The sequence below is a fragment of the Accipiter gentilis genome, chromosome 12 (assembly GCF_929443795.1).
Source record: "Accipiter gentilis chromosome 12, bAccGen1.1, whole genome shotgun sequence".
Classification (NCBI taxonomy): domain Eukaryota; kingdom Metazoa; phylum Chordata; class Aves; order Accipitriformes; family Accipitridae; genus Astur; species Astur gentilis.
Genome location: NC_064891.1, coordinates 24,428,332 through 24,450,556, shown reverse-complemented (window position 1 = coordinate 24,450,556; position 22,225 = coordinate 24,428,332). Strand labels below are relative to the sequence as shown.

The following is a 22,225-nucleotide window of genomic DNA, read 5'->3' as shown; positions in this document are numbered from 1 at the left end:
TACTAGGTGGAACTGGTCAGAGAAATGGTGGCGTTTTGGAAATGTACAGCTGTGCCTGGGAATGTGGTCTCTTTATGGAACTTGTTCAAGTACTGGACAGTCTTTTAAGTGCTTGTAAGATCTACTGATAATAGCAGTATAGCTGAAAACAAGCATACTGAGTCTGACAGGTGCAGGGATCTGAACTTGTTGGAAAGCTGCTTAATAAGCATGCTTAATCCAGGCAGCTAACTCATGGCTGGATAAGAAATCTAGAACAGGTGGTTAGTACTTGTCATTGACACAGAACACAAAACAAGAATACTGATCCTAAGAAAAAAGCAAAGGGAATAGCTGCTTGACTAAGGAATCCAGTACTGTAAAAGGAACCGTGAGAAGTGAAATGTGCACCAGCATAACATAAGCATGTGCAGATGGAACTGGCACAGATAAGAGAATTAATACTGTTTGGAAGTATAACTTTACGACTCTTCTAATTGTTATTCTCTGTTTTATGGGGTTGGGCATGCAGCCTTGGCAAAGGGAGAATAACTTAAATCTCTACTCTCTCCTGTAATGAAGAAAGGCTCTGGAATTTCAGAGAGAAGCAGGTGATGAAAGAGAGCTAGATGTACTGGAAGTGAGTGCTCCTTAGATGTGTCTGACTTCCTGCCATCAACTTCTCAAAATGACCAACCCTTCCTGTTAGAGGGTTGCAAAGATTGTTTTGTAGTATTTTGCATCCTGTAAGGAGCAAAGCATGTGTGTTTTCTCTGTTCTTTTTAGTGAAGATAAGGATTTACGTCACTAGTTTCTGAACTGGTTTATTGATCCTGAGGCAAGTGTATGTGTAGGATAGTCTTACTAATAGTGTAATGACTTTTTCGACTAGAGCAGTCTATATTGACGATAACTATTCTTAAGCTAAATATGCCTGTGGGCCTATACTGTATAAAACTAGACTCATATGATTACTTACATTTGCTAATTGATTTGTTTTTCCCTGATGATTAAGATTACAAGAACTGTGAACCTATGAGCAAACGTAAAAACTATCCCTAGAAATGTATTTGCAACAGTTCATTTGTTTTCTGTATGAAAGCTTTTACTTGGCTTTGACATTTGGTTGCACCTGTTTTTTTAACCTTGCCTCTCCTGGGAAATACTCAGGGGCTGAGTATTTAAAATGTTTCAGTGAAAGTCTGCTTTGCACAGGAATGGCAAAAGCAAGTCCTTTTGACTTTGAGTTAACAAATTAAGTCATGGCTTTCAAGGTAATTCTTATATATAGCACTGTAAGATTGATTTTTGTTGCGTATATAGCCAGTGTGTAATGATGGCATGTAGTTCTTGCTTTGAGCTTTAGCAGAACAACTTTAAAAACAATTGTAAACTGCAAAAATTAGAAATGTGGAAATTCTGAAATAAAGTTCTCATTTCAGTCTTACTCCTTGCATGAAGTTGGTTCATAGACACTGCAAGAAAATCTAAAATCATGAAAAGAATTTAGAGGAGTCTGGAAAACTGTATTTAATAAAAGCCTTAGTAGAACTTCACTGGTTGGGCATTTTGGTAATAAACAGTGATAAACGAAACACAGTTTTGTAGTCTGAAGTGGAGGAAAGATAACTTTACTCAGAATTGTGCCCTCTTCATGCAGAAAATGCCTTTTATTTTTCTTTATGTGAAAATGTATACTATGCTATTAACAACTGTTAATTTGCATTTCCTATATCTACTTTTCTTTTTTAGATGGGCCACGGCCTACTCAAAAAGAGGTTTTATCTCTGCGAGCATTCTTGTTGATGTTCATTAAACAGCTAGTGATGAAGGTAGGAAAACTTTAAATTATGATAGGATATCTAAGTTTCCTTTCATAAAGAAATGCTCTTTAATATAGCACTTTTTTCTAAGCATGTTGAATTTCGTAAACAAATAAGTAATAAAAATACCATATAAGGTGCATCTTTTTGTTGTCACTCTTGCCACAGGCAGCAGTGCTAAAGATGCATTTTTCTCCCTTTTAAGCTGTTTTTATCAAAAGTGGAGCTGTTAATGATTAAACTTAGAAATATTTACTACTGGGGAAATAAGTATTTAATTCCTTAACACCTGCATACAGAAGTGCTTAAAGACTAAAGAGCAACATTTGACATTATATGCGATGTGCCAGGGGACCCCAGGAGGAGGAGGAGGATAAAAAAGACACTATCAATAAGTTTCACAACTGTTAGTTAGATGTTAGAGGAATATTGAAATTCAGCAGTTCTACTGCTTATAGACTCTTCTTAACCCTTTCCTGTAGTAAGCTCTGATCTCTCTCTTCTCTCCCTTCTGTAGACTGACTTTTCTGTGTGTGAATCTAGCTACCTTTTCCCCTGTTGCTAAGGGACCAGTATGCTTTCTGTGCTGCTACCCTTAGCCCCAGCCATATGGAGTAACTACCAGAAGAGTTCTGCTCTCGACTCTCTCTTTCTTTAAATTGGATGTTCTGCAATTGACGTATCAGGGACAATTTAGCTCTCAAACTCTTTTAAAAGACTTTCATTAAGAGTGTTAGCTTCACTTCTATTTGTTTTTTAAAATCCCTGTCAGAGATTTATAACTTGGACAGTTTTGGATGGAGTTTCACAAGGACAGTAAAAAGCATGTCCATCATAAAAGGTTGATTCTTCTGCAAATTTTCTATTTGTACACAGTGGTGCAAAACCTTTTTGGGAAATGAGACTTGCTTTAAAAATTAAAGCTGTAGAAATGAAGAAGCCTGCTTTTCCTTACCCTCATCCTGTTCTTAGAAATTGCTGGTTTTTATTTTATTTTCACCAAAAAGACCTCAAGGCTTCTGCCTGACATAGATACCATAAATGATCTAAATTTCTGCAAAGTTGATAGCAACTTAAGATAGGATTCTGTAGTGGAAAATAGGAAGCAAACTCAGCTGTAGGCATAGCTAGCAGGCCTATAATTAAACGTCCAGGTCTACTTTTGAATCCTCTTTGCCACCTTAATTTAATTCTTCTATTAATAGGAACCTCTCAGTTCAAATTATCTGTATCAATTAATGTGTTACTCTAACAATTTCATGTACTATATTACTATCTAACCTATTCTTGTGCTTGTATTGGAGTCGTCTAAAAGCACTTTTATAATGTTCAGTGGGGTTATTTTGGGTGGGGAAAAAGCTACCTTCCATCTATGAAGCTATTATAGTACCAAGTCTTGTGGGACTTACTCTGTATGTAACCATTGCTTGTAATAATGCTTTTTTTGGAAACAGTACTTTTGTACTTGAAAGATGATAGTTAAAACCTGATTGTTTTTAAAGGACTATGGAATAAAAGAAGATGAATTGCAGGCTATCCTCAATTATCTGCTCACTATACATGAGGTAATTTTTAATTTGGGGGTGTGTATGGAAGGAGAAGTGTACTGCTTCACACTGTGACAACCAAATATTTGAATATTTTCAAACATTGCCTTCTTTATGCCACAAGATGGCTCTGTAGAGGAAGTAGCAAACATTGTCCAACTCTTTAGTGTAGTGTGCTGAATTGCCAATATTCTTGCAGTGATTTAAGCACTATGTTCAATGTTAGATTGAAGTTCATTAAGCCAGTAAGTCAAAATGGTTTCTTATGTTGTGCTGCAAACTGATTTACCAAGCAGAAAAACAGATGGTGAGACTGACTTTAAAAAAAAAAAGACAAAACCTTGTTTTATGCTGCCTAAGTAATATTTTTTGTTTTGTTTTTCTCTTCTTTTTATTTTACATCTTAAATAAAGCAGTAAAATTGAAAACATGCATTAAAAAATAAAGATGTATGTTAATGGCATCTAAGAGAAGCATATAAACTTAATTGGGAGTAAATGTTGGTTACCACTGATACATCTGCATCTTCATATTTTAGCACCAGGAAAAGGCACTTTATGCCAGATGCAACATCAAAGACAAGGGAAATGGGGACATAAATCTAACTGATCTCATCTCTGTAAGGGTGCTTGAAATGGGTAAAATAAGGAATTAATTGAACTTCAAGCAGTATGGATTTTTTTTTTCCTTTTTTGTTTACACCTATTTTTTCCTTTTATTCTCTGTGCTGGTTACTACTACTTCATCGTACTGTGGTCAAGCAATTTAAGTCACTCTATATGGAGATATAAAAAAATAAGACTCTTGGTAACATGTAAGTGTAAACCAAAATAGCAGAAGCTTTATATAGCCTTCAGATGAGGAGGTGATATTTTAATTATATTAGTAGTTTGCATGGTCAAGTCTAAAAGATCCATGAATGCTGAATCCCACAGGATTAAGTATCTAGTTGTAAATTCAAAAAAGCATCAACAAAAAATGTAAAATTCAGCCTTCTCATAGAGCTCATTCATCAGTGATAGTGTCTGTAATGTAAACTAATAGTATCATCATGTAAGCATAGTTGTTCAGGGGGTGTAAAACTGGTTTTCTAATAGAGAAAGAATCAGAATTTTGTTCAAAAATGTTGGAAAGCGTTTTTTTAAAATTTTTAAATTTTTTTTTAAATTAAGCTTTCATTTTAATACCACAAAGAATGAGGAAAGGTGACAGTTGCAGTTAGGTACTTTGTAGGTTTTTAGCTATAATTAACTTGAAACAAATTAATAAACTGTAGTTTATTAATTAGAGTGTTTTAGACCAAAAGTACAGAAAACTTAACTGAGCAGCTTGAATTACCCATTTTAAATGTTGTCTGTGGCAGGTGGTGGTATTTTTGTTTCCTGGGGTGGACATTTGTTAGTAGACATTTTGCATTAAACACCACCCTGTGCCCCGGAAAATGTGCAGCAGTTTATTTCTAGCTCCTGTGCAGTAAAAGAGGGGGGGAATATACATGCAAATAGATGAGCTTGTGTGTGGAAGGAAATAGCATAGTCCAATAGTCCATTCCCTGTCAAAGGCTTACATCCCAGACACAGATGTATGGCTTTTCATTCTAAAAAATAAATATTTGGGGGGCGGGGGGGGGAGTGTCATATTTTCTCCTTCACTTGCCTTCCAGATCTATAGCTTTTTTGATCCTGGCCTAATTGTTATGGTCCTTAGTTTACTATTACTCTCCAGATCATTTTGAAATGTTTCGTAGTAGTTCTTTTAACCAAAACAATGTTCTAGCATACATACATTTTTAATTCAAATTTGTAACTTCTATTCAACAGGATGATAATCTAATGGATGTCTTGCAGTTGCTTGTTGCTCTGATGTCAGAGCATCCCAGTTCTATGATCCCTGCTTTTGATCAGAGGAATGGATTACAGTAAGTTTGAATTTTGTAAGTGGGCAAAAGGAAATAGTATTTTGACCATACTGTTGCTTGATGGAATTTCCATGAAATCTGAAAAGTCCTCGTCAGTGTATGTGTTGCAGTCTTAGACTCCTCATCTTGTGAGATTTTTGTGTCCAGGTGTTCTTCTAACAAGAGGTGATGTTAGATTTATTATCAATGGTTCTTTTTTTTTTTTTTTAATGTTTCCAAGCTGTCAGTCACACTTAAACAGGTAGTGATCAATTTGAGTTAGTTAACATGGATGTTAAGTCTTCATCTACTAGTGCTTAGTCTTTAGCCTCCAATTCTTACATATGTTTTAGAACTGAAAGTGGGCTGACAAAAACTGGTTCCGTTTTCTGCTGATCTTTGTTAGCTTTTTTCCCTTTTTTTTTTTAAATGTGTAAAGCATTATGAGACTTCTGCAGAAGAAACCTTTTATTTTTTTAAATTTAGCACTTTATGGTGTGGATTGTTCACAATCTCTTTTTAACAACAAACAGAAAAATACTGTTTAATACTATTGTGGGAGAAAAGTAGAGAAAGTAGCAAATTCTACTAACAGTAAAAGCACAAGAGAAGATCTGCTAGAAAAAGACTAAGTTATGACTGATTTTGTGTTGTGGCTCTCAGAGGGTGGTCACGTTATTGAACTTTTCTAATTTAAAATGAACCTGTCTGGACATAGTGGGGAAAAACAGGAACAGGCAAACATATCAGAACTATTCCTAGAAGAGTATGTGGAGTAGTAATTCTCTTGCTGTGTAAAGGCAGAGTCTCATTTCATACATTTTGTTGCACCTATTGGTTAACCCCTATTTATACATGTATTTTTTTCAGTTGCCGTTTCTCAAGAGACAACATTCAGGCACGTTCATAATTGTTTTCTCCCCTTTTAGTGCTAGGCTGATTTTTTTTTTTATTTTTTTTTACCCATTTTCTTCAGCTTTGACTTCATTTGTATGGTAATGTATTATGCTATGGGAAACTAATAAAAACTCTAAATTATAAAGTATTTGAACGTCATGTTGGGTCTCCAATGCAATATGTTTGTTTTTATTTAACAACTGGCAGTAGACATTTTCTTTTTTATTAACTAGTATATGGGTAGTCAGTATGAATAGTGAGTCCACAGTGAGAAATCACTTTGTTTTCCTGTCTCATTTGTTACATTCCCTGTTCCTGTATTGTCTCCAGTCACTTAACTGGTTGTTTGTATGCTTATTGATACATGTACTTTTTGCAATTAAAACACCATATTCTTGAAATTTAAAAATAATTTTACAAAGCTTTATAAATATTTGGATTTTTTTTAATAATTAAAATTTTAAAAGTAACCAATCTACTGAAGAAATAATAAGTGCAAGGAAATATTTTTTTCCCCTACGCAATTAGGTAATCCTCATACAGTTCTGTTAAGACAAGCAGGGAGATGGATTATATTGCTTGAATGAACATTGTATTGTTGGCTTGCTCATTTGTTTGATTCTAGCATTACTGTGGCTGAAGCTTTCTCCAGGATAAGTTATTTATTATACATAACTTTTTTTAATCACTCCTGGATTTTCACTTAAATTCTAGTATAGAACTAGGATTTTTTTTTTTTTGGTCTTAGTTAGGTGTCCTGGGTAATATTTCTAGCTATGTAAAAGTGAAGGAATATATAACTAGTGATGAGTGCTCAGTTATGTATAGATAGGGCCTAAAAACTTGAGTAAGTCCTTTGAACTCTTTACAACTGGGTGAGCTAAAATGCAGTATTGTAACATGGGCTGTTTTTGGAAAGACTCAAGAATCATTGAAATTAGATTTTTTTTTTTTCCCTTCCCCCTAATAAAATGATACAAATTTCCTCAAAAATTTACTCAGAAAACATTCACAGTAAAGGTTGAGTACTGTGCCTTCTGTTCCAATATAATTTCATGGAGCATTAGGAAATGAATCTTTTCTTTTTTTCAGAGAGAGCTTAGTACTCTGTGTAGGTATAAGCTAAGTCATATTTCACAAATTCAAAGACCTGTCCAATACCATGAACCATAGCCCAACTAAAATCAGATAGTGACATGGTCATAAGCACTTTACCGTCTCAAAAAGTAAGCAATGTATGAAATTAAATGTAACTGGTAAATACATTTAGCTGTTGTCTGTTTTTATGGGAGATTTACAAGGATCAAAACCTTGCATTTGTTATTCTTCACATTGACAGAAGGACAATACTAGAATTTTTCAGTGTAAAACTTCATTTAATAAAAGGTTATGCTGTAATGTACTGCAAATTTTCTTTTTCTTTGGGGAGTGGAAGGCATAGATACATGTGATGAGATCTGTGCAGTATTATAGTTTGAATTGGTAATGTCAAATATATGTAAGGTTACTGGACACTTACCACTGTAAGACTGTACTTCCAATTGTTTATTCATTTATCAGACTTTCATCAGTTACATTGACATTTTCCTTGCTGTGTTTGTTACACTCTCATTTTCTTTCTTGGGAAAACTTCAGCTAGAGGTGTTCAGCTAAGTCTAGCACTTTTCTACAGATATGTCCCTCGGTCCCTTCGTCTTTCTTCTTAAACCTTCTTAGTAGAGAATCATAAGTGGGTGTAGAGCATAATCATAAGGAGGTGAAGAGCAGAAACTGATGAAGGTGAAATGAGAAGAATGCCTCCTGACTTGGTGTCTTCCTCTATCCTGCCTGTGGGAACAACAGGGCGCACAGATGTCAAATATCAGTGCTAGAAATAAATTCCCCTCCATACATGGTTATTCCTATCCAGCCACATTTAATATGAAAACAATTGCTTGCTTAGTTTTCTGGATAAAATACCAGATTAAGACAGTTCTCAATATAGGAATTGCAGCAGCCTTTCACAGCATGTTTTATGTATTGATATTTGGGAGGTACTTAAATTTGATTAAAAATCTCTAATGTAATTATAAAACGTGAAATCACAAACTATTGTGCCATTAACAGAAATGTCATGCTGGTTTTTGTAGTCTTATTAATAGTAATTCTTTTAAATTAGGCTCAGATATGAATTTATTTGCAGTCTACTGCAGTTAATTTGTCATTCCAAAAATTGTTGTGTATTTCAACTATTTTAGGAAGCCTTATGTTTTCTCCACTTAGGGTTGTCTACAAGCTTTTAGCATCACAAAGTGAAGGCATCAGGGTGCAAGCTCTAAAAGTGATGGGGTATTTCTTAAAGCATCTTGCTCCAAAGTAAGTACTGGTTTAGGTCTTAAGACAAACCCCTCCCAAAAATTAAGGAAAAAAGGTAGGTTGTGACACATACATGCCATGTATTATTTTGTGTGTATATTATTTAGGGTGTATATATACGCACATGTTTGTATGTAAAGTCAAAAAAGCTATATTGGAGGTTAATCACTAAGTATGCTTCACTGAATAGGAGCTACTATTCTTCAATTTGTTTGTCATTAATGTATTTCTGATGTGGTGGAATTACTTGTTATTGGCAACTAGTGTCCAGGCATTATCACTTCCTTACCAAGTTCATTTAATACTTACTTGCAGTATAGCTGCCTGCTTTTTAAAGTGGTCTTTTTCCATAATTCCACTGAAATCGGTAGCAAGATTTAGACTGATGAGATTGAAACCTGTGTTACTTACTGAGAACGAGATTTAATATGTCTCAAGTTGACTACAGTAGTAGATAACTATTGAGATCGCTGTCCATGGTTGTATTTTGAGTGAAATGAGGACAAAGATGCCCTTTCCTTAGTGTTTATCAAGAAATCCCTAAGGGTGTGTTTCAGCTTTTTGGGCCCATGGGTGAGTGAACCGCATTTATGGAAGAAAGTTAGCTGCCTTCTGTCTGTCTTCAGGGAATGACTTGTCCTTTCAGAATTTGAATCCTTGCCCTTTTCCTTAACCAAAAGTGAAAGACTTAAGGAACAAAAAAGAAAAAGATGTTTCCAATCATTCCATGTTTCTTGAGGCACACTTTTTAAGCTCCCCCCCCCCCCAACAAGTTGAATACATAAGTTTATCTTATCTTTCTTACTATTTTAGGAGAAAAGCTGAAGTCATGCTTGGACATGGATTGTTCTCTTTGTTGGCTGAAAGGCTGATGCTTCAGACAAGCTTAATCACCATGACCACATACAATGTCCTATTTGAGGTAGTAATATACTGTAGTTAGAATCCAATCTTCCTAATTACTTGTAAGACATTGTTAGAAAATTGCTTACATATTTGTGCTGATATGTTCCAGATGACATTAAACCTTAGCGTGATGCAGCTGACTGCTGTGTTTTTTTGGTTTTTTTTTTCCAGAGCTCACTACTTGAGATTCCCCCCCTGCCCCCTTAACTTGGTTATGCTCATTATGAACAATTCTAGATAACAAGTAACCTGAATGTCTCAAGCAGACACTCATATATATGTGGAATTTTATTATAGCAATGATCTTGCCTTATGATGATTGTTTTGGTTAGATTTGTTAGGTTTCTCTTCCAGTGTATTTAAAATAACAGTGTGCACTTAAGAGAAAGCAAAAAAACAATAAAAAATGTTCAGAGTAAAATTTTAGGAACAGGGTGAAATAAATTATGAAGAAAGGCAACAAGTGGGGTTTTTGGATGATTTTTAGAACCATGGTGAAGTAATGATGGTGCTTTATGAGGAATGCATCCAACTATTTTTCAGTAAGCTGTCTTTGTGAACATTGATATGACATCTTCTTCTTTCTTGCTAGATTCTGACTGAACAGATTTGCACTCAAGTGATACATAAACAACATCCTGACCCAGATTCAACAGTGAAGATACAAAATCCTCGTAAGGGTGATATACATCTCTAAGTGCTACCGTTAAGAAAAGTCTGCTCTAAAAAAACCATGAGAAAGCTTATTAATTACATCCACCAGTCTTAATTCTGATCTCAGTTTTACATTGTCTTTCATACAAAAGGAAAGATAATGTGCATTTATTTGGAGTTATTTAGAAAGTATGTCTCTATAGCTTTTTGAAAGATGTTTTATGTGTCTAAATGTGTATGTAGTTCATAACTCACCTTTTTTGGCTGTGCAGTCTTGTTGTGAAATGGTTTTTCAAGACTTGCATGCACAGGATACTTTGATTTAATACATGTTAAGGTTCCAGCAAAATTCTGATTGCATTATTTAGTGATGTCAGATTAAATTATCTGAAATATGGAAACAGCCTTCAGCTTAAATTACATTCAGTATGACAACACTACATGGAAAATAGGAGAAATGTATCTGCTCACTGTATTTGTTAGCTTACTTTATGGGAAATATCTTGATATGAAACTTTAGATGTCTTTTGAACTAAGAGAAAATACTGATCTCTTTTCTTGAGTTATATGCTTTATTAATGGGCTCTGTATATAATACAATGGACTTACAGCTTTGGGAGTTCATTTTTTCTGGAGAAATAATAGATTTTTCACTTTCATAGCTGCTTTGTCATTAAATGTAGGTCATAGTTGTGGGTTCACGTCATGTGGAAAGTGAGGGAAGAGAAAGGAAAGCAAAGCAGATACAGAGGAAAGAAATCTGGTTGTAGTATGCCATTTGCCTTCTGGTAAATCTGTATAAAGCAAGAGATGTGAGGAGATTTCTGTTACTTTCTCTTATGATTTTTGAAGTTGGCAGTCACTGCTGTGGTTAATACAGATTATTTGTAGTGTGAGGTATGAGTCTGGAATTATCTAGGTCTAGTAGGAAGAGTGACTTCTAGAGTACCTTTTAAGATCAGTGATAATATTATCAAATAAGGAATTTCTCATTTTAGAGAAATTGTGCAAGGTGAACTGGAACTATCACAGTGACTGTGTTCAAATTGCACCCTAATTTATTTACAAAATTAACTTTTTTTTTAAATAACAGGAACAGTGACTGCTCCACTGCTTCAAAAAGTGGAATGTACCCACAATTTTGACTGTCTCCTAAAAACATAGAAAACATTATGGTCATAAGAAATGAAATTTTATATTGGGAAGGTTTTGTCCCGTTTCTCAAACTTTTTTTTTTTGTAACAGAAATTGTTAAGTATAATTGGAAACTGTTCACATTCTTCAAAAGTGCAATATTATTAAGTTAGAGCAAAATCTATGTATTTTTCTCATATATTGATTTTATAACAGATGCATTGTATTATGTGAACTTCCTTCGAAAAAGATTCTGATAGATTCTGATAGCTTGTCATTTGTCATGCAGTAACATTTGTGTTGCTTAAACCTGACAATTCAAAAAAATTCAATTTTCTTCAGCTGTATAGGCCTGCAAATCCCCCTGATGGTGACCAGGTTTGGAAAGTCTTGGAAGAAGGGATTTTTATTAGTTAAACCTTTTACTCAAATAGAGATATGCTTTTTCTCAGTACAAAACTTTATTACGTAGCTTCACTTTTCTTGTACAAACAATATTCAAAGATGTCCTGTATTTTATGCTGTGCTTAGTACTTATATTTTGTTGCTCATGAACTGTTTTACAGAGATTTTGAAGGTTATTGCAATCCTGCTGCGTAATTCTCCACAGTGTCCAGAAACTCTGGAGGTTCGGCGAGCCTTTCTCTCAGATATGATTAAACTTTTTAATAACAGCAGAGAAAATAGGAGGTAAGATAGCTTGCTATATGCACATGTATACAAAATAAGTAACGAGGTCTCCTAGTAAATTAGACTCGTTCAGCAGATACAGCTTCATTGCTGTTCAACAAACTCTAGACTATAGTCTTCAATATGTAAAATTAGAGATGCTTGCACATAGCAATTGTTTTAAACATATTGAATTCCTGACTTAGCTGATGTATATTTCTAAGATATATTTTGAAATTTGATTAAATAGCTTATGTGTATTTTGCAGGAGTTTGTTGCAGTGCTCCGTCTGGCAGGAGTGGATGCTTTCACTTTGCTGTTTTAATCCGAAGACTTCTGAGGAACAGAAGATAACTGAGATGGTGTATACCATATTTCGAATTTTGCTCTACCATGCAATCAAGTATGAGTGGGGTGGCTGGCGTGTTTGGGTGGATACACTGTCAATCACACATTCAAAGGTGAGTGTTTGAAATAGTTGGGAAACTTAGTTATGCTGCGTGATTACCTTTAGAGCCCTAAAGCGCTGTATCGTACAGTGAGATAGATGGTCTTGAAGTGGAGGTCAGTAGTTAAATAAAAGCCCAGTGTTTCTGTTACTGGGCATAACTTTCAAATATTTGACAATTAAATGTTAATTTTGTTGCTTCAATACAAACCTTTTTGTTGTTGTTGTTGCTCAAATTGTGATAGCTTTTTGAAAATATGTGCCATTTTCAATATAACAAGATAATCAAATTTCAGGAGCATTTCTGAAAAAATTTAGTGCTTCTTTCGCTTTTTAATAATGGCACGAACACAAGGTGGCGCACCATATCTATTCATAAACAAAAATACCTTTTAGTAACATCAAAAGGCTGTAAAACAAACCAGTAAAAAGCAAAGAAATCAAAGTTAAGACAGATGCTTCAGCTATTAAGCTGTCATGGAATACAGGGTGAGAACGCAAATCCTTGCAGTATGAATGAGACTATTACCCTTCATTATTCTTCTGTCTGATTTTTTTTTTGTTGTTACAACCAGAATTATATCATAGAAGTTATTAGTGGTTCTTCGAACAAGGCACAGTAGTATAAAAGATAACTTTCCTGCCTTATTCTGAACAAAGGAATGAGGCCAGTGTGGGCCTCATAATTATTCAGGTTTATCAGAAATATTTACTTAAGATTAATTAAATTATAAATTACATATTTCTTAATGTGTGCAACTTAATGGTGCGAAATGGACATCTATGAATCCTAAAGATCACTTTTTTATAATTCTAATGAATTATTAATATTTCTAAGGTCCTTGATTTTGTATGAATTTTTTCTCAAAAAAAGAGTCTCTGCAGACAGCAAGAATACTGTTATTTTGCAGCTCTGTTTATTTATTGCATTCATAGCTCAATTGTGGGTTATTGGGCTATGGGGAGACAAATGTAGAAATCTATATAATAAGTGTGTGAAATAATATCATTAAATGGTCACAGCTAAATGGAATCCAGGTGCAAAGAATCGAGGGCCAAATTTTAACCCTTACAGAGATCGCATTTTAGTTGTTGAAATATTCTTAATCTTCTTTTGTGTCAGCTCTGCAGTCTTCAGAAAACCTGTTTCCTCTCTTTCCCCCAAGATGCAGAGGGTGTGGGTGGAGTACACTTTACAATGGCAAGCTGTAGCCAGAGTAAATATCCCTAATCTGCTTTTATAGAAACTGGCATAATTTAAAGCATTTGTGTGATTGCTAGGAATTGCTGGGGAACTGTCCCTGGGGAAAGATGGAGAGGTGGGTGAAGGAAGACCACCTTTCTACCTCTTTTATACAGAGCTTTGGTATATTGAATTTTAAAATTAACTAGCACATTATCTTATAGCTGTAGTTCTACTCTTAGACTCTTTTTGTAAGATAATGTAATGTCAGGAATCTCATTTAAATAGCATCTATGTCAAAATATTATATGGATTTTTGGTCATTATCTTCAGTGACTTGATGTGGTTAATCAATGGTTCATAGAGGAAAAACCAAGATTTTATTGTGATGCCACAGCCAAATGTTAAGAAAAACCCCACAGTTTTGGAAAATACCAAAAAAAATGAGGTAGGGATAATGTTACTTCTGTTTGGTGTTTTTTTTTGGTTTGGTTTGGTTTAGTTTCCCCCCCCCCCCAAAGGCTGTATGATTTTGTGCAATACCATAGTGAATGAGAAAATGGCGTGCTTCACTCTGTGTTTCTCAATTTTGGTTGCTGGCATGCTGGCATAGTGAGGTATCTTTGGTTGTAGAAGTAAGTTTCTGTTTCAGTTTTCCCAAGTCTAGCTTTGTTGTCTTTCTGGTCAATATGGAAGGACTGTTTGTTCTTCCAGCCTACTTCTGAGGAAGTTGAATAATGGCAAGGTTAGAGATGTGTGGGTGTGGGCAGAGCTAGCAGCAGAGTGGTGTTGTAATTTTGAAGGAATCATAAAGGAGTTCAGTTTGTTTGGACATGGTGCTAATATTATCCAGTTCAGAAGCTGAAATGAAAATGATTAAACAACAAAAGCACCCAGAAACTAACTTAACAATAGTGATATGAATGATGATACAATAATCAAGGATTTTAAAATTGGATTTTTTTTTCACCTTTATTATGCATTTGCCATTTGAACTTTTTTATAAATAATACATGCAATTTATGCAACTAGTAATATAAAGCTACATGATATTTCATAACTATCTTTTAATTGCATGAGCATAAATTAGGATAAATCACAAAAAAAGTGCTTTCTGGTAAAACCTTACTAATCACTTGAGAATGTTCTTATAAACTGATATTAATATCTAATGATAATGAATTATTAATCCTTCTAATTATACTTATTTTGAATAGCTTTGTATCCTGTTATACCAATATTGAGAATCATATAGATTCACACATAACATAGCGTAGACATAATTCAGTGGGCAAATTGTTCGATGCTAAGTGCCTCTCAGATGTTTTTGATTTCTAGCATGCTTTCAAAGTAATGTGGGAATTATGGGAACAAAAATATTTCCTTAACATTGCTAAGAGAATAACCAATTTGTGTTTTTGTTATTTCATCTCTAATTGTATTGGGTTACTGCTTATTTTTCCTTTTTACAACCCTTTGCGCCATTCCTGCCACTAATTTATAACACCATTCTATGATAAAGAACTAGTACATAAAGGACTAGTGTTACAGAATTGGATAGGTTTTGCAGAGCTACACATCAAGATACATGCAGCTGCTATAAAAAGCCAAAGAAACTCAATTGCAATTTTATTGTCCAGTTTGATAGATTTCCTGCCACCTTTGTAGCAGGGAAGCTGTTTGTCACTGTAACCCTCTCCTCCAACAGCTGCACAACGTTTTATAAGCAGCAACGTTTTTTCTAGCATAATTGCACTGCATTGGTTTCCTTGCACTCAGAATTTAGAAGGTGTGTGTAACCTTTTTAAAGCCAAATTTCTTAGTATTACTCATGTATTTTGCTCATTTCCGTAATATATTTTTTGATGTTTTCCAAATATTAACACAGTGTATACAAAGATGTTTAATCTGTGGCTTCTACTTCAATAAAAATGTTAATGAAAAAATTAAATCACAACTTCAGTTTGTTCTTTCTAACGGACCAGTGCTGAATTTATGAAAGCATCTAAGAATTTCTGTTTCTTAAACATTGTAACCATGCTAGCTAGGCCTTAGATTTATCTGTCTAGCCATGTTACTTTGTAAAAAGGACTGATGATTTTTGGGTTAATAATAGGAAACAAGTAAAGAATGGTGGACAACGTGCCTTTTTGACCTTTCAGCTTCCCCAAGTTTTAAAAGAATATAATGATTTACACAGTATAATGCAGTCCTTAATTAACTGAATGTTTTAAACTACTGGGAAGAACTAACATTTACTTATTTCAGGCCCTTAAATATATTTTATTACTTAAAAATTGTTCATGTTACCATGTGATTCAGTTAAAGAGAAGATAGTTGGGTGAATTCTGAATTTTCATTTTTCTTTTAGTAGCTCAAGAAATTTTCATTGAGTAAGACTCAGAAAAGTTAGTATGTATAAGGTACAGTTTTATTGCTGTATAAGTGGAAATTGCTGTATAAGTAGAAAAATTTTGTTCACTGCTCTGAATGGGAAGAAGTATAATCTTGAAACGTTTTAGTACTGTGACTTTAACATACAGTGTATTTCTAAATAATTGTTAGTTTCAGTCTAAGGAAGTACAGTTGTACTAAATATCGGTGAGTGTAAAGTAAATTTGTATGTTCTTTGGTGCTCTGCTCATTTAGTACAGGATTAAAAAAAAAGGTGTGCACAGCATTTACACGTGTTATGTTTGCCCGATTTTCATCACTGTCAGATGAGGGAAAACCAGCAAAAGCAGCAAAGATTAGGTAGTGGAGGAGTTAATATATGATGGCAATTTAAAAACTAATTTGCAGAGAAGTGAACATGGCTCAGTAGTTTTAGAAAGTAACAGACCATCAGGATCTCTTGAGCCCAGATCCCATTGGCATTCATGGGTTATTGAGGGCACTTTTGTCTTCGTTTTTTTCTCTGTATCTTGAAGAAGGTAGGGTTTCCCACAGTGGTATGTGCAGGCATTTTGAGCTCTAGGGCATTTTGAAGGCTTCAGATGTTCTTCAGTCCTCTGAAAGGTGTGTCTGCAATGCCCTGGGGGGAAGCAGAGATAGCTAGCCAAGAGGGTCGTTGTGCTACTGCAGGTTTTTGGTTTTCAATTGTGCGATGCCCAATATGTCGATGAAGCAAAGCTGGGGGAGATGCAAATTAAGTAGCAGACTTGAATTTCTTAAATATGGGGTTCATTCTTATGGTATAAACAGTTATTTATAAAAAAATCATTGCTTATTCAAGTTAGAAATTATTCTTGGGGGTCACCTGACTTACGGAGAGCAGAAGGAACTTGGAGACTAGAATGTGCAGCCTCCTTTAAAGCTGTGTACGCTCCAAAATATGTGGTTATGACACAATTCTTCACCTTTTCTAGGTGTTGCCTTGTTACAGCTTCTTTTGTAGTAGGTGTCTAGGAAGGCTTTTCCTAATCAGTGCCTCTGAGGAGAAGAAAGTATTTTCTTTATTCAGCAGGCAGAATAGTCAGGAGGAGGGATCTGTACCACTGATGGGCTCTTATATTGCAGTTATGTATGGTTAATGGGGAGCTCCCCCACCTCATTCACTCAGTTTGAGTGAGTGGAATGTCGTGAATAAAGCTGCAGGATGCTAAAATTTTACTAATTCAAACTGGAAGAAAACTGTAAAATAGGGGATAGGAATAGAGTGAGCAAGGTAAACCGAGAATTTACGAAGCAGGAAAGAACAGGATCAGCTGGGTAGAGGAAGCTGTGCAGAAGCCTTTAAAGAAAAGCATAATAGAGATTTGCTACTGGTTGAGAAGTGACAGAGGTCTCAAAAAGAAGAAATGGGGAAACTTTTGCAGCGGAAAGAACTGATGCATAAAGAGGCAAACAGCTACGAGAGAGTCTTCCTAAGCAAAGATGACCTGAAGAGAGAATGGATTCTCATCTGTACAACTTGGTATAAAAACAATTAGCATATGGGACCTGTGTCTGCAGCCTAAAGAATTGTTAGTGGCCTCCTTTGCTGTTCCTGCAGAGTTTGAGGCAAACCTCCTCCATACTTGCTGCTACATGTGTTCAGGTTGTGGCTGTGGGGACTAAACTGGGCCTCTGGGCCATGAGTTGAAATGATGGATGTGGAGCCTCTGCTATAGGGCTGCCAACAACAAATGGGGACATTGGAAAAGGATGGCCAAAGAGAGAAGTGCATAAGAACTATAGCTGGGTATTATGACAATGCAGAGTGGTAAACACTGAATATAGTTACAACATATTTGTGTTAATAACTAAATATCAAATGTGCGCAAGGCAGAATTTGACAGTCTACTGAACTGTGGAAATGGTGGCAGGGATTGACATAGAGAGGAAATGTATACCTTGAGAGGATAATGTGCTCATGTCCTGCAATTTAAACAAATTAAAAGCAATAGTTGCATTATTGAAAATGAGCAAATACATGTTTGGTATACTGTTTCAATTTATTATTGTATAGTGATCTAACAGTAAGCTATACCTTGACTTGATTTGAAAATAAAATGCTGCCAACAGATCTAAAATTCTCTCTCAAATAAGCAAAGACTTTTACAAATTATATTGACTACTTGACTAGTACTTGCTTTCTTATTCTAGAAATTATTTGCATGCATAGATTTTTCCTTAAGCTGAGGAGAAAAAAGGCAAAAGTATTGCTACTTAGATGAAAATACTTTATGCAGGAACATGAAAATGTCTTGGTACAGTGTTGTTTGTTGGGGTTTTTTGTTGGTTTGTTTTTTCTTACCCCACCCCGCCTTCTGTGTCAGTGAATGCTTTTTTGGTGGAAGCTTAAAATCCTTCGAGACTAGAAACTTCTCATATGCAGTGTCCTGCATAATACATGTTAATTTGCTTTTCTTAGCTTTCTTCCGTGAACCACTCAGAAATAACCCAGAGATTCCTCAGGTCTGTGGATTACAGACTGTAAGTCAGTGTATGGTGCACACAGTGCCTTTGTATCTTTTACTTCACTGAATTGAAAATTAGGTTTGATATCTTCAGATATTGGTTCCTCTCCTCTAAACAGACCTGTTTTTGTTTGGAAATTAGTTTCTACTTTTGAACAGTTAGTGTCGCTGGAGGAGAAGTGGAAAAACAGGTCAATAAAGTCCTTGTTAAGATTTTAAAAGTTGTAACACTTTCTGGAATTATGAAGAGTTTATTGATGGTGTCAGCAGCACAGGAGCTAGTTTGCACTGAGCAGACTTTATAAGGAAACAGCAGTACTATATAATTGTCTGACCTGTCTGGCAGACATTCCCTTCCTCTCCCTACAAAATTGCCCACCTGATAATGAAAAAAAGGACAAAATCTTCACGTATAGTTAAATATGTTCCCTATGTTCTTTAATGCAAATGTCAATCATGTTAACCTTTTTCATTGCTGTATGCTAATTTTTCACCTTGGCAATTAGTAAATGTTGGATGTCAAATTAAGTTAAAATTAATGGCAGAGGCAAATGTTGCAGTTATTAGCTCACAAGTGTCTTTAACTAGTAGTGCGTAGAGATGCATTCCAAGCATTGCAGACAGCTATGGATTAACCATCAAATGATGGTGAAGATTAATGATTGGCCTTTTAGCTTGCTAATTTAGAACAATTTCTAGTAATTAATTTTGTATTATCAGCTTTACAGTTGCAAATGCCTTAAGGAAAATAAAAAATGACTTGAGTTAAGTACATTTAAGGTTCCTCAAGCTAACAGTTGTCTTGTAAATTGTTGCATGCTTGCAGATCTTAATGTTTAGTCTTTAATACTTCTATATACTGTCTCTGTCTACTTGTATTTATTAATCATAATTTCTACTTCCTTTTGCATTTTTGTTGATACTGCTTATGTTAACCTTGGGTATTTTCTTTGTAGGGTGTATTGTTTGGCTTTGTGAACCTTGTGTGCTTCATAAATACCATGTCATGCAACAGAAATGTGGCAGAAGAATTGTCCAGTGCCTCCATCGTAGTACCACTATTTCTTGTTTTCCTGTCAAACCAAATTACAAATTAATATAGTGAGCGGAACTGTTTATACAGGCTTGTTGAAAAGTTGGATTTTACAAAGCAGTATTTCTTAAATTTGTTTTCTTTTTTATATAAATAAGAAACCCCCAAACTCTAAATGCATGTTTGAAAAATACTGGTTTAGGTAGTCTGTGTAATTTTGTGCATTGCTATTTTAATTTGAATATTATTTAAAAGATAGTATTTAATGGGTTAAATACTGTTAATGTATTAAGTGACATGAATTCTTTCTGATATTTATGGTGGAAGTAGAAATTGCTATCCTTTTAAAGTGGATTTTTTGGTTTTTTTTCTGAGTGATGTTCTCCTGTGGTTCTGTACTGTCTAATTTTCTTTACCAGTCTCTGTCTCCTTGCAGTTTCTTGCATTGTTCTTAAATCTATGTGGATTCTCATCAGATTGTGCTTGGATTTATTTGCCCATAAGTTCACATCGCCCGTCTTTGTCTGTATTTGACACTGTGTTGTTCTGTAATGGCTTCCAAACCACTGTCTATTCCCTATTTCAGATGAGACTGATTGTGAAATTATATTACATCCCTTTAGCATACATTGTCATTTTAACTGTTGACCATAGCTGGGCAAAGATCAACTTGTTGCAAAATTGTTTGCATCTTTAACCTATACAGTCAGTAGAACTCATGCTTGTAACTTTCAACAGTCTTAGTTGGAAAAACAAAACTGCTCAGTTTGTAATTCATGATTCACATGATAACATTCAAAATTAATGCAAATACCTATGGTGCCTATCTGACTTCAAGGTAGCACATATAGGTTATTAGGAAAAACCAAAGCATGTAACAGGAAACTCCGAAGAGACAAAAGACAGATAGTAGCATGGGAAGAGTTTGAATAATGAATGAATAAGATAAGTATATACTTCTAATAAATAGAGGAGGGGCTTTGCTGAAACAGTGGTTAGTTTTTAGATAGAATTTGGTTTTGTGATTGTTTGGATTATAAAAAATAGAGAGTCTTGGATCTAGATGAAGTTTTATTCCAGCACTGAAATTTTAGTGTCTTTAAATGAGAAGTTTAAATGAGAAGTTTAAATGAGAAGTTATGATGTGAAGGAAAGAGATTGAAGGCAGGGGGATTCTATTGTTGGCAAGGCAATAAGAACTTAAGCTATTAAGAATTAACTGAAATCTTGGCTGTGGCACTTTTGTTAATGAGTCAGTGAAGTTGCTAATGAGGAGCCAGAAAATTTGTAGCTTTCAGTAATGTAATATGAAGTATGACATGCACATAAGGATCTTGTTAGGATCACAGAGATGTGATGGGATGGCTTCCGTGACTGGAGTGATGTAATGAAGGAATATCAGCTCTTAAGGAAATACAGACTGGGAAGATGAGGAATGGGAGTTGCCCTTTGTGTGAGAGAACAGTTGGAGAGCATGGAACTCTGCCTGGGGATGAATAAGGAGCCAACTGAGAGTCTCTGGATTAGGATTAAAGAGAGGACAGGTAAAAGTGACATTATATTTATGGAGTTAAATCCAGTTGGTGGTGGGTCACAAGTGGTGTTTCCCAGGGCTCGGTGTTGGGGACGGTTCTGTTTAATATCTTTATTAGTGATCTGGATGAGGGGATTGAGTGCACCCTCAGCAAGTTTGCAGACAACACCAAGTTGGGAGGCAGGGTTGATCTGCTTGAGGGTAGGAAGGCTCTACAGAGGGATCTGGACAGGCTGGATCAATGGGCCGAGGCCAATTGTATGAAGTTCAACAAGGCCAAGTGCTGGGTCCTGCACTTTGGTCACAGCAACCCCATGCAGCGCTACAGGCTTGGGGAAGAGTGGCTGGAAAGCTGCCCGGCAGAGAAAGACCTGGGGGTGCTGGCTGACGGCCGGCTGAATATGAGCCAGCAGTGTGCCCAGGTGGCCAAGAAGGCCAATGGCATCCTGGCCTGTATCAGAAATAGTGTGGCCAGCAGGAGCAGGGAGGTGGTTGTTCCCCTGTACTGGGCACTGGTGAGGCCGCACCTCGAGTCCTGTGTTCAGTTTTGGGCCCCTCACTACAGGAAAGACATTGAGGTGCTGGAGCGTGTCCAGAGAAGGGCAACCAAGCTGGTGAGGGGCCTGGAGCACAAGTCTTGTGAGGAGCGGCTGAGGGAGCTGGGGCTGTTTAGTCTGGAGGAGAGGAGTCTGAGGGGAGACCTTATCACTCTCTACAACTACCTGAAAGGGGGGCTGTAGTGAGGTGGGTGCTGGTCTCTTCTGTCAGGTGGCTGGAGATAGGATGAGAGGAAATGGCCGCAAGTAGCAGCAGGGGAAGTTTAGGTTGGATATTAGGAAAAATTTCTTTACTGAAAGGGTTGTCAGACATTGGAACTGGCTGCATGGGGAAGTGGTTGAGTCTCAGTCCCTGGAGATATTGAAAAAGCATGTAGACAAGGCACTTGAGAACATGGTTTATAGGGCATGGTTGATGGCTGGACTCAATGATCTTGAAGGTCTTTTCCAACCAAAATGATTCTATGATTCCATGATAGTGGGCATCTGCTAAAGGCTGCCTGACCAGGAGGAACAAGCAGATGAGGTCCTCTACAGATAGATAGGAGCAGCTGCATGTTTGCAGGCCTGGGCCCTCATGGGCCTGATGTATGCTGGAGGGACAACACAGCAGGACATAAGCAATCCACGAGGTTCCTTGAGTTCATTGACAATTTCTTCCTCTTCCAAGTGGTAGAGGAGCCAATGAGGAGAGGTGTTTTGCTGGAC

The 22,225-nt window shown here is 35.9% G+C and overlaps 1 protein-coding gene across 4 annotated transcripts in view; it reads left to right on the top strand.

Moving 5' to 3' along the window:
* Positions 1 to 22,225, top strand: part of LRBA (LPS responsive beige-like anchor protein) — a 434,838-nt gene that overhangs the window by 63,711 nt on the left and 348,902 nt on the right. For all 4 annotated transcript variants that reach the window (XM_049815176.1, XM_049815173.1, XM_049815174.1 and 1 more), the window contains exons 15-22: positions 1,732 to 1,811; positions 3,305 to 3,367; positions 5,170 to 5,267; positions 8,406 to 8,498; positions 9,312 to 9,420; positions 9,997 to 10,078; positions 11,759 to 11,882; positions 12,130 to 12,322. In XM_049815176.1, coding sequence (XP_049671133.1) covers positions 1,732 to 1,811; positions 3,305 to 3,367; positions 5,170 to 5,267; positions 8,406 to 8,498; positions 9,312 to 9,420; positions 9,997 to 10,078; positions 11,759 to 11,882; positions 12,130 to 12,322 — 842 coding nt within the window. The remainder of the gene's footprint in view (positions 1 to 1,731; positions 1,812 to 3,304; positions 3,368 to 5,169; positions 5,268 to 8,405; positions 8,499 to 9,311; positions 9,421 to 9,996; positions 10,079 to 11,758; positions 11,883 to 12,129; positions 12,323 to 22,225) is intronic.